Source organism: Myotis myotis, unplaced genomic scaffold (assembly GCF_014108235.1).
Source record: "Myotis myotis isolate mMyoMyo1 unplaced genomic scaffold, mMyoMyo1.p scaffold_m19_p_1, whole genome shotgun sequence".
In the NCBI taxonomy this organism is placed as follows: domain Eukaryota; kingdom Metazoa; phylum Chordata; class Mammalia; order Chiroptera; family Vespertilionidae; genus Myotis; species Myotis myotis.
Window position 1 is genome coordinate 58,062,850 of NW_023416313.1, and position 15,976 is coordinate 58,078,825.

Genomic DNA, 15,976 nt, shown 5'->3' on the forward strand with positions numbered 1-15,976 from the left:
ATTGAAAATACTGGATTGTCTATTTTTACAGGAGACCGTTTGATATCTGTAAATAGTGTGAGCTTAGAGGGGGTCAGCCACCATGCTGCAATTGAAATTTTGCAAAATGCACCTGAAGATGTGACACTTGTTATCTCTCAGCCAAAAGAAAAGATATCCAAAGGTAATATAAACGTCTCCTGACTGTGTTCTGTTTCATTTTTACAAGAACTTCAGTAGCTTGGCCCAATAAATCAGAATTCAGCTTCTTATTTCCTTTCTGGAAATTTTAACAGTATAGTTCTGATTATTTTGATTTTATGGATCAGTTGAACTTTTTGATTGATTACTTCAAAGATTTTCTATCTCATTCCTCCTTAATAATACAGTTGACCCTTGAATGACCCAAGATTAGGGGTGCCGACAACATGCACAGTTTAAAATCCTTGTCTAACTTTCAACTCTCCAAAACTTAAGTTGTCTCCCCATAGGGGATTGGTTCCAGACCTCCCCCCCCCCCCCCCCCCCCGCCCACCACAAAGTATACCAAAATTTGTGGATACTCAAGTCTTCTTTATAATATGGCATTGTCAGCCTTCCACATCTGCAGACTCCCAATCACAGATCGAATGGTACAGGTATTTATTAAAAAAAAAATTTGTGGATACTGTATTATTCAAGGGTCATCTGTATCTGAATAAAAAATGGATTTGTTGGGTAAAATTGATGTCACTTAAGTAAATTCTCCTAAATACTTGGTGTTTTCTATCACTTACACCAAATCAGAAATGAAATTCTTTGTCATTGCCTATGTAATAGAAAACAAAAACAGATAGAAATATAATATCTATGAATTCCTGTTCTGAACCAGTTTATAAAAAGGAAAAGAAAACATACTAGAAATTTAAAAACAAGACCATATCATTTTGTTTCAACCCCTTCCATTAGCATGTTATGGGAGAAAACCCATATGACGAAGATCAGATGACTTATATTTGAGCTATGCCTGAGCCAGTCATTAGGTGTATGACTTACGTCCTCTTGAGCCACCATTGTTTTTTGTCTTTAAAAAGGAAACTATCTCGGGCCTGCCTTGTCTGCCTGGCACAGAGTTATCATGCAGCCAAGGGGTAGGGCAGTGTTCATAAAAGGTGCACATACTACAGGGCAGTCCAGTAGCCTTGTATATAGTATAGATAAATTTTTAAAAAAATAGTGATACACATACACACACACACACACTACTTTTAAACAAAAATACAATTACTTTTGTATACTCTGAATATCAGTCTGTAACTTGTTCACTCAATATATTCTGGACATCCATGAATGTCCAGAATCTTTTAAAAAAGAAAAAGTGTTCTTATTGATTTCAAGAAGAGGAAGGGAGAGGGAAAGATAGAACCATCAATGATGCGATAGTATCATTAATCCACTACCTCCCACAGGCCCCCTACTGGGGATCGAGCCCAGAACCTGGGCATGTGCCCTGACCAGAAATCAAGCCATAACCTCCTGGTTCATAGATCGATCGACATTCAACCGCTGGCCAGGCTATATACCTTTTTAATGTGACATTATATTTTATATTCATGGGCATGTCAAAATTTATTTGTTTATTTTGTTGTGCATCCAGGTTAGCTAGAATTCTATTACATATGTCGCTGCAACAAATACATTTGTTTGCACACCACTGAAAATGTACTTATTTCTAGAGGTTAGATACCTAGAAGTAGATTAAGGAGTATGCACATTTAAATTTTTGACAAATGCTACCAATTTGCTCAAGTTTTATCAACTTACAGTCAACCAACTAGATACAACAGTGCTCTTCACACCATTAGTGGTATAAGAAATTATCAGTCCCATTTTTTGTTAGGCAAATAGGTAGAAACTGCATATCCCTGATCAACAATAAGAATGTCTTTTCATATAGTTATTAGTTACTAGAGGCCCGGTGCACAAAGTTCGTGCCTGCACCCTCTCACAATCCAGGACCCCTCGAGGGATGTCTGACTGCCACAGGGATCGGGCCTAAACTGGCAGTCGGACATCCGTCTACCAATCTGGGACCACTGGCTCTTAACCGCTCGCCTGCCTGATCACCCCTAACCACTCTGCCTGCCTGCCTGATTGCCCCTAACCGCTCGCCTGCCTGCCTGATCAACCCTATCCACCTCTGCCTCGGTCCCCTCCACCGCAGCTTCGTCCAGAAGGATGTCCGGACTGATTTCTGGAAGGTTGTTCAGCTCTCCAGTCTAATTAGCATATTACACTTTTATTATTATTATTTTTTTTTTTTGACAATCAGTTTTATTTTTATTTTTATTATTTTTTTAATTTTTTTTAATTAAATCTTTATTGTTCAGATTATTACATTTGTTCCTCCCCCCCCCCCATAACTCCCCTCCTCCCAGTTCCCGCCCCACCCTCCGCCCTCACTCCCCATCAACTGTCCTCATCCATAGGTGCACGATTTTTGTCCAGTCTCTTCCTGCATCTCCCACACCCCTTTCCCCCCCAAGAATAGTCAGTCCATTCCCTTTCTATGTCCCTGATTCTATTATAATCACCAGTTCATTCTGTTCATCAGATGATTTATTCACTTGATTCTTAGATTCACTTGTTGATAGATGCATATTTGTTGTTCATAATTTGTATCTTTACCATTTTCTTCCTCTTCCTCTTCTTAAAGGATACCTTTCAGCATTTCATATAATCCTGGTTTGGTGGTGATGAACTCCTTTAGCTTTTCCTTATCTGTGAAGCTCTTTATCTGACCTTCACTTCTGAATGATAGCTTTGCTGGATAAAGTAATCTTGGTTGTAGGTTCTTGGTATTCATCACTTTGAATATTTCTTGCCACTCCCTTCTGGCCTGCAAAGTTTCTGTTGAGAAATCAGCTGACAGTCGTATGGGTATTCCCTTGTAGGTAACTGAGTTTCTTTCTCTTGCTGTTTTTAAGATTCTCTCTTTGTCTTTTGCTCTTGGCATTTTAATTATGATGTGTCTTGGTGTGGTCCTCTTTGGATTCCTTTTGTTTGGGGTTCTCCGCGCTTCTTGGACCTGTAAGTCCATTTCTTTCACCAGGTGGGGGAAGTTTTCTGTCATTATTTCTTCAGATAGGTTTTCAATATCTTGCTCTCTCTCATCTTCTGGCACCCCTATAATTCTGATGTTGGTATGCTTGAAGCTGTCCCAGAGGCTCCTTACACTATCCTCGCATTTTTGGATTCTTTTTTCATTTTGCTTTTCCAGTTGGGTGTTTTTTGCTTCCTCGCATTTCAAATCATTGACTTGATTCTTGCGCTCCTCTGGTCTGCTGTCGGGAGTCTGTATAATATTCGTTATTTCAGTCCGTGTATGCTTAATTTCTAGTTGGTTCCCCAATATAACATCGAGGGTCTCATTAGTTTTCTTGTAGATCTCATTAAGTTTATCGGCGGCTTCTAAACAGTTCTTGAGAGACCTTAAAAGTGTGGTTCTGAACTCTATATCTTCCATTGACAATTTTGTCCTGTTTCTTTGTCTCCGAATTTTGTTATGCTTCCTTGGTGCACCCCCTAGTGGTCTTTGTTCCCAGTCTTATAGTTAAATCTTGATTGTTGTAGCTAATTCCAGGGAGGGTTTGACCTCCAGGCCAAGTGGCTATGAGAATCAGCTGTGTCAGCAGTGAGAGAACTTCTGTCCTCTAGGGAGGTGCTAATCTAGCCTTTGCCTGAGGCTATCCGGCTAATGCCTGTGTGCAGGGCTTGGGCGGGGCGGGTCGAACAGGATCAACAGGGTGGGCCGGAGAGAGCAGTTATGGCGGCTCTCAGTCCTGTCCCCAGGGGTTCTGCCTCTCTGAGTCCCAGCACCCGCTGCAAAGCTCGGAGAGAAAGCTGCACTCGCTCTGACCGAAGCCAGACAATCCCGCTTCTCCCGTTTGAGTCTGGGTCCCTAGAGACTCGCCCGGATCTGGAGCTCAGAGTCTGCGACTCCCTCCCGATTGAAAACGCCAACCGCGCCCTCCGCCGCCAGCCCGCTCCGCGCACTCCGCACCTCAGAATTTGACTTCAGGACTGTGCCTCCTCTGGGTGTCCGTATGCGTTTCTCTTTCCTCCTAGTTGTAGGACTTCCACTCAGCCAGCGTTCCTGTGGTTCTGGGTGATGTCCCTTCCGTTTTTTGGTTTCACTTTTGAAGTAGTTGTTCAAAGCAGCAAACTCCAGCGTTAACCTATGCCGCCATCTTGGTTCTCCTCCTAGTTTCACTTTTGAAGTAGTTGTTCAAGGCAGCAAACTCTGGCGTTAACCTATGCCGCCATCTTGGTTTCCTACACTTTTATTTTTATAGATGAGGATTTTACTCCTAATTTCCAGTCTACATTATCATACCCTTGTATCACAGGAGTTCTTAACTCCTTTTTTTTAATTAAAAAATTGTTTGAATCTTCACCTGAGGATATGTGTTGTGCCCAGATTTCATGATTCCCAAGAACCCACAGGGAGCCAGCGAGTCCGATGCAAAAGCAAAGAGTCATTCATTTCAAACCTAGGTTTGGCTCCCCTGCCACACTCACCGATGCAACGGTAAGCTCCAGTGGCCGAGAGAGAGAGAGAACTCTGTGTGGAGAGAGGTTTTATAGGGGTTTAGGGTAAGGGGAGGTAAGGGGAGGAGAAAGGACTGTGGGCCCTGCTGATTGGCCAGGCGTGAGTACACAGGATGTGGTCATAGTGATGGCGTGCACTTCCCTTGACTATCTTCCGGGAAGAAGCTTGCTGAGCACATGGCCAAGTTAAGATGAAGGGCATAGCCCTTACCCTGGGGCAAGGTGGAGGGCGTACTCCTCGCCCTTTCATTCCCCCCTTGTCTTGGAACTTCCGGCTCAATCATGAGACGGACTGCATTTCTATTCCACCATTGCTAGAGGCCCATACTGGGCACACAGAACTATCAACTGAACTATCCCTATAAGCTTAACAAATGGCCCGGTGGAAGGGAAAGAAACCATTTATCTACTGTCCTGATGTTTGCATACACACAACAAGAATGGTAACTGACTACCTTTGCTGGAATTTCATGGTTGAATCTTAATGTGCCCCGTAGGGCCAGGAAGCCAAGCCATCCAGCTGCCATCAAGCCTGCCTGCAGTATCTGCTGAGTTAGGTGAATCCCTCACCTGTAGCAACTCCACCTGAGCCCACGCTCCAGGCTTTAAGGCCCATCTCAGTAGCCCTCCTACTTGTTGCGGCCCAGAGTGTGTGGGGGTTCCGCAGGGATGCAGAGGCATCTTTACTGCTCCCCTTCTACTCTTACCAACCGCCAGTGATGGTAGGGCATCAGCCTGATGCTCCAGCGCCAGCCATCTTCAGGGCTCCCAAGCAGGATACCAGGCTTTCTTCGTGGCATTTTTACTGGCTTCAAGTCTTTAGAGCTCAGATAGGGCTCTTTGAAACATGATACTCCAGTCAAAGTTTTCCGTTAATAAAACCACTATTAGGAACCAGTCTTACTGAATCTATGCAAAGAAACGTACTTATTTAGCATTGCCAGATTTCGGAGGAATTACATAAGGAGAAAAACATACTGATCTACTCTAAGATTTTCTGACTTTCCTTGCTAATTCCTTTTCATGGATTTAAAACAAAACAGTAACTGTTGGCATAAAACCTTCTTTCTATGCATAACCATGCCTCAGACCTTCTATTCTAAACAGGCTTTTTCCAGCTTTACTAACCCTGACATGGGCATGGTGACTCAGGTCTGCAAGACAGTATTACAGGCTGCCAACTGTTAGCTGTCTCTCAACAGAGACCAAAACCTGATGGGCACCCTTCCCTGCCCAGCTGGGCACCTGCCCTCTTGGCAGCTAGGCACCCTTTACTTTTGGGGGTCACCCCACACAGCTCCCTTCCAGGACAGCCAACATACATTCAAACCTGCAAAAGAATCAAAGGTTAATATAACATATCAATACAATGAAACATAATATTGGCATCATGGCCGCTTCAGGCAGCCAAATCTTCTGCTACTAAATATGTGATCCTATAAATTGTCCTTGTCTCTTTGGATCCATGTCCATGAAGATGCAGGCATTATTACACAGTATTGTGGGGGCTCCTGGTGACAGGAGTGATCCCAAGTCATGTTACCGGCATCAGGCAGGTCGAGCACGCCGTAGCTTGAGCTTGAGCGGGTTGCGTTGATCTCGATCGATGCTCCATTTGGTGATGAAGTCTTTCCGGATGGACCCAGGTCGCGACGCTGTCTACCTTGAGAGCGGTGGGGGTCGTCAGCACCACGATGTAGGGATCCTTCCAACGTGGCCCTAGGGTCTCCCGGCGGTGCCTTCTGACGTAGACCCAATCTCCTGGTCTGTGCTGATGAGGAGTTGGGGTTGGGCTGGTCTCATAGATGGCGCGGAGGCGCGGCCAAATGTCCTTGTGCACCTTCTGGAGCCCTCTCAAGGAAAGAGATTGTTAAAGAAAAGCCACCCAGTCCTCGCCAGTCTCCGAGTCAAAGTCCTGATGGCTTCTAGGTAACCCTGTTTATCAGTTACAGCAGCAACAGGTACCAAACCCTTTCAGTACATTTGACCAGCTTCATTCCCGCTCACCTTTACAGATTCTAAGGCCCATTGTCTTCCTTTAACCAGCAAGCCAAATGACACTGGCCTGTATTATTTAATTCAGCACAGGCAGGGGGAAGGTCCCATGAAATCTCTGCCCTGAGGAACTGTGAGCCCCACCCTTAAATGTCCCAATCAGACTAGAAAAGCCACAAATACCTTTTAAATCTACCCCAGAATTCCAAAATCCCAACCTAGCACAGAATATCACATAGCAAATCAAAGTTCCCAGCAAACAAACAGACAGAGATGTTTACTAGTTAGGCGGGCTGATTCCACCTCTGACAGAGAGCAAGCGCTCTTGGGGCAAGCGTGTGACTTTTTTTTTTCCACAGACTTCCACACTTACATGAACAAATAATTATACCCAAGTAGACATACAAACATCAAATAAATATTTACACTTACACCCTTTCAGTGAACAAGTACCTTTACAGTCTTGGGATCTTGAGCAGATAACAGGAACACCGCCCAAGTCCCCTGATGGGGGCCTGACAGGAACAGATGTGGAGGCCTCCCTTTCCCACATCCCAGGACAGGATTCTTGACCTATGTCTCATCCAGATAGAAACGGTACTCATATTGAACAAGGAAATCAAGACTAAATAGGCACGATAACTAGATACATTCCCCATTAAGAACTTCGAGGTACATGCCACATTTATACCACAAAATACCAACAAATCAGTTTCAGTTGTGTCGAGATACAGAACAAGTCCCTAAACAGAGGCAGTAGAAAACTGCTTAGGAATGCTTCTTTTCTACCTTTTTAAAAGATAGGCCAGATTCGAACCCTTAGCCAGTCCGAGCTTTGACTTCCCTCCGGAAGTCCCAGAGACGGTGAATACCATCTAGAAGCCATTCCTCCAGATACAGGACAAGTACCTTAGAGATTCTTGATAATCTACATCAGTAATCCATCCACACAATCCCCCAAAAGTTAAAGAGGAAGGAAAGAACCATTCAATGTCCTTCAAGAGGATTTCGGCGAAACAACAAAATCGACAGATTTAACACATTGGAAAACCAAGGCCAGAAGTACCCTCAGACGTTTCAGGGGTACCAAGGAAGGAGACGTTAGGCCACGTCCAGCCCTTTTCACAATCCACCATCAGTGACCAGTCCCAGCTCACTGGTTTACCATTCATTTAATATTTCTTTTTCCTCCTATCATACCAAGGCCATGCTTTCCAGGTAGCTAGAACTTTTAAACCACAGTTTCTACCTGAAATAATTGTACTTTACTTTAGAAATTGGGTTACTGCTATCCTGGCATAGCTGCTAAATTTCAAAATGGTCACAATTTTCGTGCTGGGGAATTCAAGAAGCAAACCCATAACTATTAAGGCCAAAACAGTCTCGGGTTTTTATTCTGTACACAGCAAAAGGTCAAGTTCAGCTCAAAACTATGCGCACTCGTTTTTAAACTGGCCTTTTCTTTTACATGTGCACAGAAATCCTGGATGCATTTATGAATTTGTAAAAGCTTTTCAATTCTCTATCTACAAGCCCTTTAAGAAATACAAGCTCTATTGTCGGCCCTTATAAAGCCAACTGCTCAAAACATTGGTCTATCATACCACTAAAATTATATTAAGACCATGATTGCTAATTTAGTATTAAATAAATCTGGGAGGCAGGCACACTTTCTGCCCCATCTGCATTTCCTTAGTAAAACTCCGCCTAAAACTCCACCCCTGAAATCCCATCCTGCCTTAGTGAGCAGACATTCCTTTTGTGATTAACTAAGTCAGAGGGAGGGGCCTGCTGTTCCAAGATGGCGGCCCCCAGGGGCACGGCATGCCATGCGGCCAACATGGCGGCTGCAAAGTCAGGCAGCTCAACATTGTGGCGGTCTAAACTGTTCTCTGACAGAAAATATGATTTCCTCATTCTCACAGTAAACAAGGGAAGAGCAAACCAAAACCCTTAAAAGATAGATGGCCAACATTATATTGCAGAACTTTTTAAAATCTTAGGTAGCAAATTAAATACACTAGCCCAAAACCCTATCCAAAAACGGACGGTGCGCACATTAGTTTTAAGCCAGCTTTTCTCCTAACACGTGCACAGAAGTCCCAGACGCATTTACTTGGGGAGGGGGTGACCTGTTTCCACATACCCTCACTCAGGCGGCCGCCCGACCGCCACACAAAGGAGGGGGGAGGGCAATTCCCCTCCCTCCACACTCCCACACTTTCACCAGACATTCATTCAGACTTTAAACAATCCATTCAATTCCTAACAACTTCCCAACTCCTGAGGGAGCTCTAAAGCCTCCCCCAATCTCCTTGAAATGATCAATCACAATACCCAAAGGTGCAGTCTGAGTCCATCCCATAACATCCATCCAGTACAAACACAGAACACTAAACAGGGCCCGAAAATACAGGCTTCCAACTCCATGGAAGCAACTAGACGTTGGCCTTACGCCAAACCGGCAGGAGCGACCTGCCTCGTCTCAAATCCACGAGGGGTATATCCATCCCTCGTGAGGGGCATATCCATCCCTCCTGGGGTGAGGGGCATATCCATCCCTCCTGGGGAGCGGAACGTCTTCCAACTCTCCCCTGCCTGTGGTCGTTCACGGCGCGTCCGCCTAGACCCCTCAGGCAATTACAGATTCCAGAAACGAGCTCACACTGAACAGAACATACAATGACACACACATACCGCGGTCAGTCAGACTCTTCGGATCGGGGGTCCCTCGATGGTCTTGGGAATCCCAGACGAGCCCCCAAATGTTGTGCCCAGATTTCATGATTCCCAAGAACCCACAGGGAGCCAGCGAGTCCGATGCAAAAGCAAAGAGTCATTCATTTCAAACCTAGGTTTGGCTCCCCTGCCACACTCACCGATGCAACGGTAAGCTCCAGTGGCCGAGAGAGAGAGAGAACTCTGTGTGGAGAGAGGTTTTATAGGGGTTTAGGGTAAGGGGAGGAGAAAGGACTGTGGGCCCTGCTGATTGGCCAGGCGTGAGTACACAGGATGTGGTCATAGTGATGGCGTGCACTTCCCTTGACTATCTTCCGGGAAGAAGCTTGCTGAGCACATGGCCAAGTTAAGATGAAGGGCATAGCCCTTACCCTGGGGCAAGGTGGAGGGCGTACTCCTCGCCCTTTCAATGTTTGTTTATTTTTAATTGATTTTAGGGAGAGAGGAGGGAAAAGGAGAGAGAGAGAAAGAGAGAGACAGACAGACAGACAGACAGACATTATTTGGTTGCCTCTCGTACATGCCCCTACCAGGATTCGAACATGCGACTCTTTAGTAGTACATGGGATGACGCTCCAATCAACTGAGCCACACCAGCCAGGGCTAAACTTTTTCTTATGACTTTTAGAAACACTTTGTATATTAATGGTATTAACTCTTTGATTATTTTTTGTTACTATTCCAAATATTTTCTCTCCAGCTGCTCATTACTCTCCAGTTTTCTTTGGCTTTGCTTACTACATAAAACTTTTAGTGTCTTATAAATTTGCATCTGTATTTTTTTTTTTTACAAATGGCTCATGTGGTTTGTGTCTTACTTAGGCAAGCTTTCTTAAGTGGATTTTGATAAAGTCTATATATAAAATTTGGGGAGTTGCCTTTCTTGAGAATCACTTGGAATAATTGGTAAGACAATATTATAAACAAATATATAAATAATCATTAAACAAAGAACAAGGATCTTTAGAGCCCCAAATTATCTCTAGTTAGGGAATCAAGAAAGCCTTGACAGATTACTTGAAATAGGCCTTAGAGAATGGAAATGAGGAGTTAAGATGAAGGGGTTTCACATTTCCATAGAAGCTGCTTCAAGAATAACCAAAGGGATGAGCAAAGGAAACAGAAAGCATCTACTGTATTTGTTGGGTTCTTGTCATGGTTTCAGGCCCTAGATCAGGTGTGATGTATGTGTTTTCCTATGTAAAATCCTCCCAACAATCGTCAGGAACGTTGTGCATGTGTGTAAGCCCAGGCATGTGTGTGTCACTAACCTGTTATTTTCATTGAATTTTGACGTTTAGTGCCTTCTACTCCTGTGCACATTGCCAATGGCATGAAAAATTACATGAAGAAACCTTCCTATATGCAAGGCAGCACTATAGATTCTTCTGAGGATCACCGCTGGCCACGTGGTACCCTGAGGCACATCTCAGAGAGCTCTTTCGGGCTGTCTGGAGGGCTGCGGGAAGGAAGCCTGAGTTCTCAAGATTCCAGGACTGAGAGTGCCAGCTTGTCCCAGAGCCAGGTCAATGGCTTCTTTGCCAGCCACGTAGGTGACCGGACCTGGCAGGAGTCACAGCACGGCAGCCCTTCCCCATCTGTGATATCCAGAGCCACTCAGAAGAAGAGGACTTCTACTGACAGTAACCAAAGCAAAGCTAAAAAACCAGGCATTTCTGATGCAACAGATTACTCAGATCGTGGAGACTCAGACATGGATGAAGCCACTTACTCCGGCAGTCAGGATCATCAAACGCCAAAAAAGGCATAGTTTAATTTGAATCTTTGTTTTTTGTTTTTAATTTAACAAAACAAACAACAGCAAATAAATTACAGAGTAGAATATTCTACTATAAACTACTTACATTATTCTAGAAAGGAGAAATAATTTATATAGTATGCTACTAACTGCTACTGCATTTGATGCTAACTTTCAGAGAAATTAGCAGCTTTAAATACTAACTCTAAAATGGCTATTATTCTGGGAACTTGTTACCTGATAAGCCAAAGAAATTAATAATCAGATGATGATTATTTTCTACAAGTTGTTCATCTCTTGCATACTTCATGTTGTAAGAGAATTTAATATCTGAAAAGTATTGTTCCTAAGTAGTTCATGGAATGGCCAGTTGACTTATTTTTGATAACCAAATCCTTCTGAAGTTTTGGATGGATGAACAACAATATAGAAAATTGCCCATTTCCTAGAAATGATATAAATTTAAGCGCACTTTCACAAGAAAATTCAGGAAAGAACCTTAAGCCCCCTTTTTTTTTAACAGAAAAATCAGCATTTCTCATAAGGTGGTTATGCCTTTATAACTGGGGCTCAGCTGCTGTGCCTATGTTTATATTGGATTTGTAAACATAAGCAAAGTAAACATGAAGCCTACTCATCTTAAAACTCTAAGTTAAAAGCTACTGCTTACTATATATTGATTTTTTTTTTTTAAGGAAATGGGCATACTTTCCAAATTTGGGAGTCTAAAAAGCATTGGACAAGGGTTATGTAAAAGCCAGGTCTGCAGTGGGTTCGTGCTTCCTTCCCTCTGCCATATCAAGCTGTTTGACCTGAAGCAAACCCTTTAATCTCTAGACCTCAATTTCCTCAACCATAAAATATGAAGGCATTGGATTAGATGATCTCAAAGATCTCTTCCAACCCTCATGATCTTTGAATCCGCTCTATTCCTTAATATCTGTTTTTTCTTAATTTACCCAAATAACACATATTGAATCTTCCAATAGTAATTCATTTTGAGTCTAACAAGAAATCCTTTTGTTTGTTTTTCTTTGTTAAGGAATCTTCCTCCTCAATGAATACATCCAACAAAATGAATTTTAAAACTTTTCCTTCAGCACCTCCTAAACCTGGAGATATCTTTGAGGTTGAACTGGCTAAAAATGATAACAGCTTGGGGATAAGTGTCACGGTACTGTTTGACAAGGTTTTCAAATGTTTTCTCTTCTCCATTTCCAGCAGCCTATTGTATTTCAGTTAATTAAGTGAATTACTTTGCTTCAAAAAGGAAACTTGTCAAATACTTCCAGAATTAAAAATTGAACCACATCTTAAAACTTTTTTAAAAACTTGAGCATACTGCCCTACCTAGCTGGTATGGATCAGTGGATAGAGCATCGACCTGCGGACTAAAGGGTCCCAGGTTTGATTCCAGTCAAGGGCACATGCCCAGATTGCGGGCTCGATCCCTAGTGGGGGCTGTGCAGGAGGCAGCCAATCAGTGATTCTCTCTTATCCTTGATGTTTCTATCTCTTCCTCTTCCTTCCTCTCTGACATTAATAAAAATCTGTTAAAAAATAAAATAAAAACTTGAGCGTACTAATCACTTTTTCCTGTGATTAGTACTACATTTTCCGCATAGATTTCATACGTGCTACATTTTTTGCATAGATTTCATATTTGCTTAATTTGACATGATTTAACAAATATTTGATAGTTTCTGCTTGAACATGAAATAATACTTTTAACCTACATCATAAGTAATATAAGCCTAATGTATATGCCCTTTCTCTGCATAATACATCTTAAGTTGTAAACATGATTAGTATTTTAAAATAACAAGTTCCCAAGGAATATATGTACTTTTAAAGTAGTTAAAATGTGAGCATAGGTTACTTGCTAAAATTACTTTAGAATTCTATTAATGAATGTATTGTACCCTAAATGGTAACATCATTTATGGTATTTGAAGGATATTAGTAATAAAAAGTGATTTAGAAATGTCATAGAAATAGCACTATCCTATCTAATAAAGAGGTGATATGCAAATTGACCATCACTCCAACACACAAGATGGCCACCCCCATGTGGTCAAAGATGGCTGCCCCCATGTGGCCACAAGATGGCCTACAGGGGAGTGCAGTTGTGGGCGATCAGGGCAGCAGGGGAGGCCAGCAGAGGAGGGCAGTTGGGGCAACCAGGCCAGCAGGGGAGGGCAGTTGGGGGTGACCAGGCCAGCAGGGGAGGGCAGTTAGGGGCAACCAGGCCAGCAGGGGAGGACAGTTAGGGGCAACCGGGCCAGCAGGGGAGGGCAGTTGGGGGTGACCGGGCCGGCAGGGAAGGGCAGTTGGAGGCAGGCCGGCAGGGGAGCAGTCAGGCATCAATCAGGTTGGCAGGGGAGTGGTTAAGGGGTGATCAGGCTGGCAGGCAGAAGCGGTTAGGGGCTATCAGGCAGGCAGGTAGGCAGGCAAGTGGTTGGGAGCCAGCAGTCCTGGATTGTGAGAGGGATCCCAGATTGGAGAGGGTGCAGGCTGGGCTGAGGGACACCCCTCCCCCCCCCCCCCCCAGTGCACAAATTTCATGCATCAGGCCTCTAGTTAATATATAATATATCAAAATCAAAAAGACCGATTTCTCTTGCATTTTTAAAAATATTATAGCTCTTTCCTTTTTGACCTTAACTTTAGAATTTTATCTTCCTATTATTGTAAAGGGAAATAAAAGCTATATATCCATATGAGAATGAAAAATCTATTCATTACCTCTCATCTCCACTATAACCAAATTTCTCTACCAAAATCTTTCAAAATAAAAAAAAAAAATTTTTTCCTTTGACTCATGAGATTTGCTTTCAGAATAGCAAATATGATCAGAAGTATATTATTCCATATACTATTTTTTCTGACAACTAAGTTCTCACACTAATTTTACTTTCTGCTTGCTCATAATGCATGGTATAGACTTACAGAGGAAGAGTAATTTTTCATATAGTCAAGATCTGGCATGTTGTTATTTTCTGAATAAAGAGTTTTCCTACAAAGTAACTGCTTTAAGATTTGGAAAACTTAGCTAGAAATGTTTTGGGGTATTGAACTAATTGCATGTGCTGACATGCTGCAGCTGCTTTCGCTGATAAATTGAATGCTTTCTGGGTCTCAGATTTGAAAAATGGAGTGTGAACTTTTTTGTATTACAAATGTTATTTTATTTGTCTTTTTCCACATAGGGAGGTGTGAATACCAGTGTCAGACATGGTGGCATTTATGTGAAAGCTGTTCTTCCCAAGGGAGCAGCAGAGTTCGATGGTAGAATTCACAAAGGTAGACTATTTGTGTGTATGGGAATTATATAGAGGGTTATCACTTCAACATATAAATTAGAAAGTTGATATAGACCTTCAGATTATTCCTAATATAAAATAAGAACATAATACAATTATTTTAGGACTTGAGTATTAAAAAACTCCTTGATGTCATTCCCAAAACTCTTCTTTTTCACCTTATTCTCTAATATCAGAAAATATTTTGGTGATAATTTAGTTCATATTTTGCACTTCCTAAGAAGTAAACTACCAGAGGATGGCAACAGGATAGTGACCTTGTAAAAACAGTGACATCTACATTTCTAATCAGAACTAACTAGTTTAGTTCCCTCCAAAGCTCTACATTTGTAGTTTAATTTATCTTATACCATGATTTAAATCACTTTTACGATATATACAATAGAGTATTCTAAAATGTACCTAAGATGAGCCATAGAATTGGAAAAGAAATTAAATACACATTAAAGAAACTGTGACAGTTTTGTCCAGAATTTGTCTGAGTCTCTCCTGAACAAGTTAATACGAAACAAGATCACGTGGTATTAAAGAGCATGATTATATTTTATGATTTGCTTTTTTCAAAATGACTGCCTGACTTATAGGTGATCGTGTCCTAGCTGTTAATGGAGTTAGTCTGGAAGGAGCCACCCATAAGCAAGCTGTGGAAACACTGAGAAATACGGGACAGGTAATAGATCATTCTACCAAATTTATAAGATACCATAGAAGAACATAATAATGTGTGAATAATGTCAATTTCATTGAAATCTCTAAATTTATTAATCAAGAAACCAAGCCTGATTTATATAAACATCCTAGTATTTTTTTCTACAAATTAAGAAGCAGGTATCAAAAAAAAAAAAAAAAGCAAGTTTTATGACAAGAGGTTTTAGTTTTTTTACTGAAGAAACTGGCTTTCTGTATCATATTTAGCCCTAATATTACCAGAGATCTGACAGAAGGAATGGTGGAGATTACATTTTTAAAATTTTCATCAGCATCTACAAATATTTAGTGATTTTCACTTCTAGTCATTCTTTATCCTCAAGGCTAAATTTATTTTGTTGAAATACATTTTAAGTCAGGGAGTTTAGCAAATTATTTACAATGGTCTTTATATTATAGTACAGTGGCGATTTTATTCTAGTACCACAATTTTCTATAATATGTTTGTTATTTTATTTTTTTCTTAATCCTCACCCAAGGATATGTTTTCATTGATTTTTAGGGAGAGAGTGAGGGAAGCATCAATGTGAGAGAGAAACATAGAAGGGTTGCCTCCCAGATGTCCTCCAACTGCGGATCAAACATAAAACCTAGGTATGTACTCTGACCAGGAATTGAGCCTGAAACCTGTTGATATACCGAACAACACTTCAACCAACTGATCCACCTGGCCAGGGCATATTTGTTATTTTATAATAGACTTTTTTTTCTTTTTAATCATTTATTGTTTTATACAGAAAATATTAAAAACTTAATTTTGAAATTTTCAAATCCCTTGCTTTTGTTCCATTTTTTTCTCTCCCTATACTTTAGTAGACCAGTTATTTACTTGAAATATATACCATCAGTTATACAAAAATCCTGAAAATTGATCTGCTTTCTT

The 15,976-nt window shown here is 41.7% G+C and overlaps 1 protein-coding gene across 31 annotated transcripts in view; it reads left to right on the top strand.

The window, feature by feature from the left end:
• The window catches only part of PTPN13 (protein tyrosine phosphatase non-receptor type 13), a 212,291-nt gene that overhangs the window by 145,130 nt on the left and 51,185 nt on the right, over nucleotides 1–15,976 (top strand). For 23 of the 31 annotated variants that reach the window (XR_004972633.1, XR_004972635.1, XR_004972634.1 and 20 more), the window contains 5 exons: nucleotides 32–163; nucleotides 10,605–11,068; nucleotides 12,105–12,251; nucleotides 14,272–14,365; nucleotides 14,970–15,055. Coding sequence is in view for 28 of the 31 variants with exons in the window: in XM_036338751.1 (XP_036194644.1) it covers nucleotides 32–163; nucleotides 10,605–11,068; nucleotides 12,105–12,251; nucleotides 14,272–14,365; nucleotides 14,970–15,055 (923 nt within the window). In the remaining 3 variants the exon portion in view is untranslated. The remainder of the gene's footprint in view (nucleotides 1–31; nucleotides 164–10,604; nucleotides 11,069–12,104; nucleotides 12,252–14,271; nucleotides 14,366–14,969; nucleotides 15,056–15,976) is intronic. The other 8 variants (XM_036338759.1, XM_036338785.1, XM_036338805.1 and 5 more) reach the window with 3 other exon arrangements.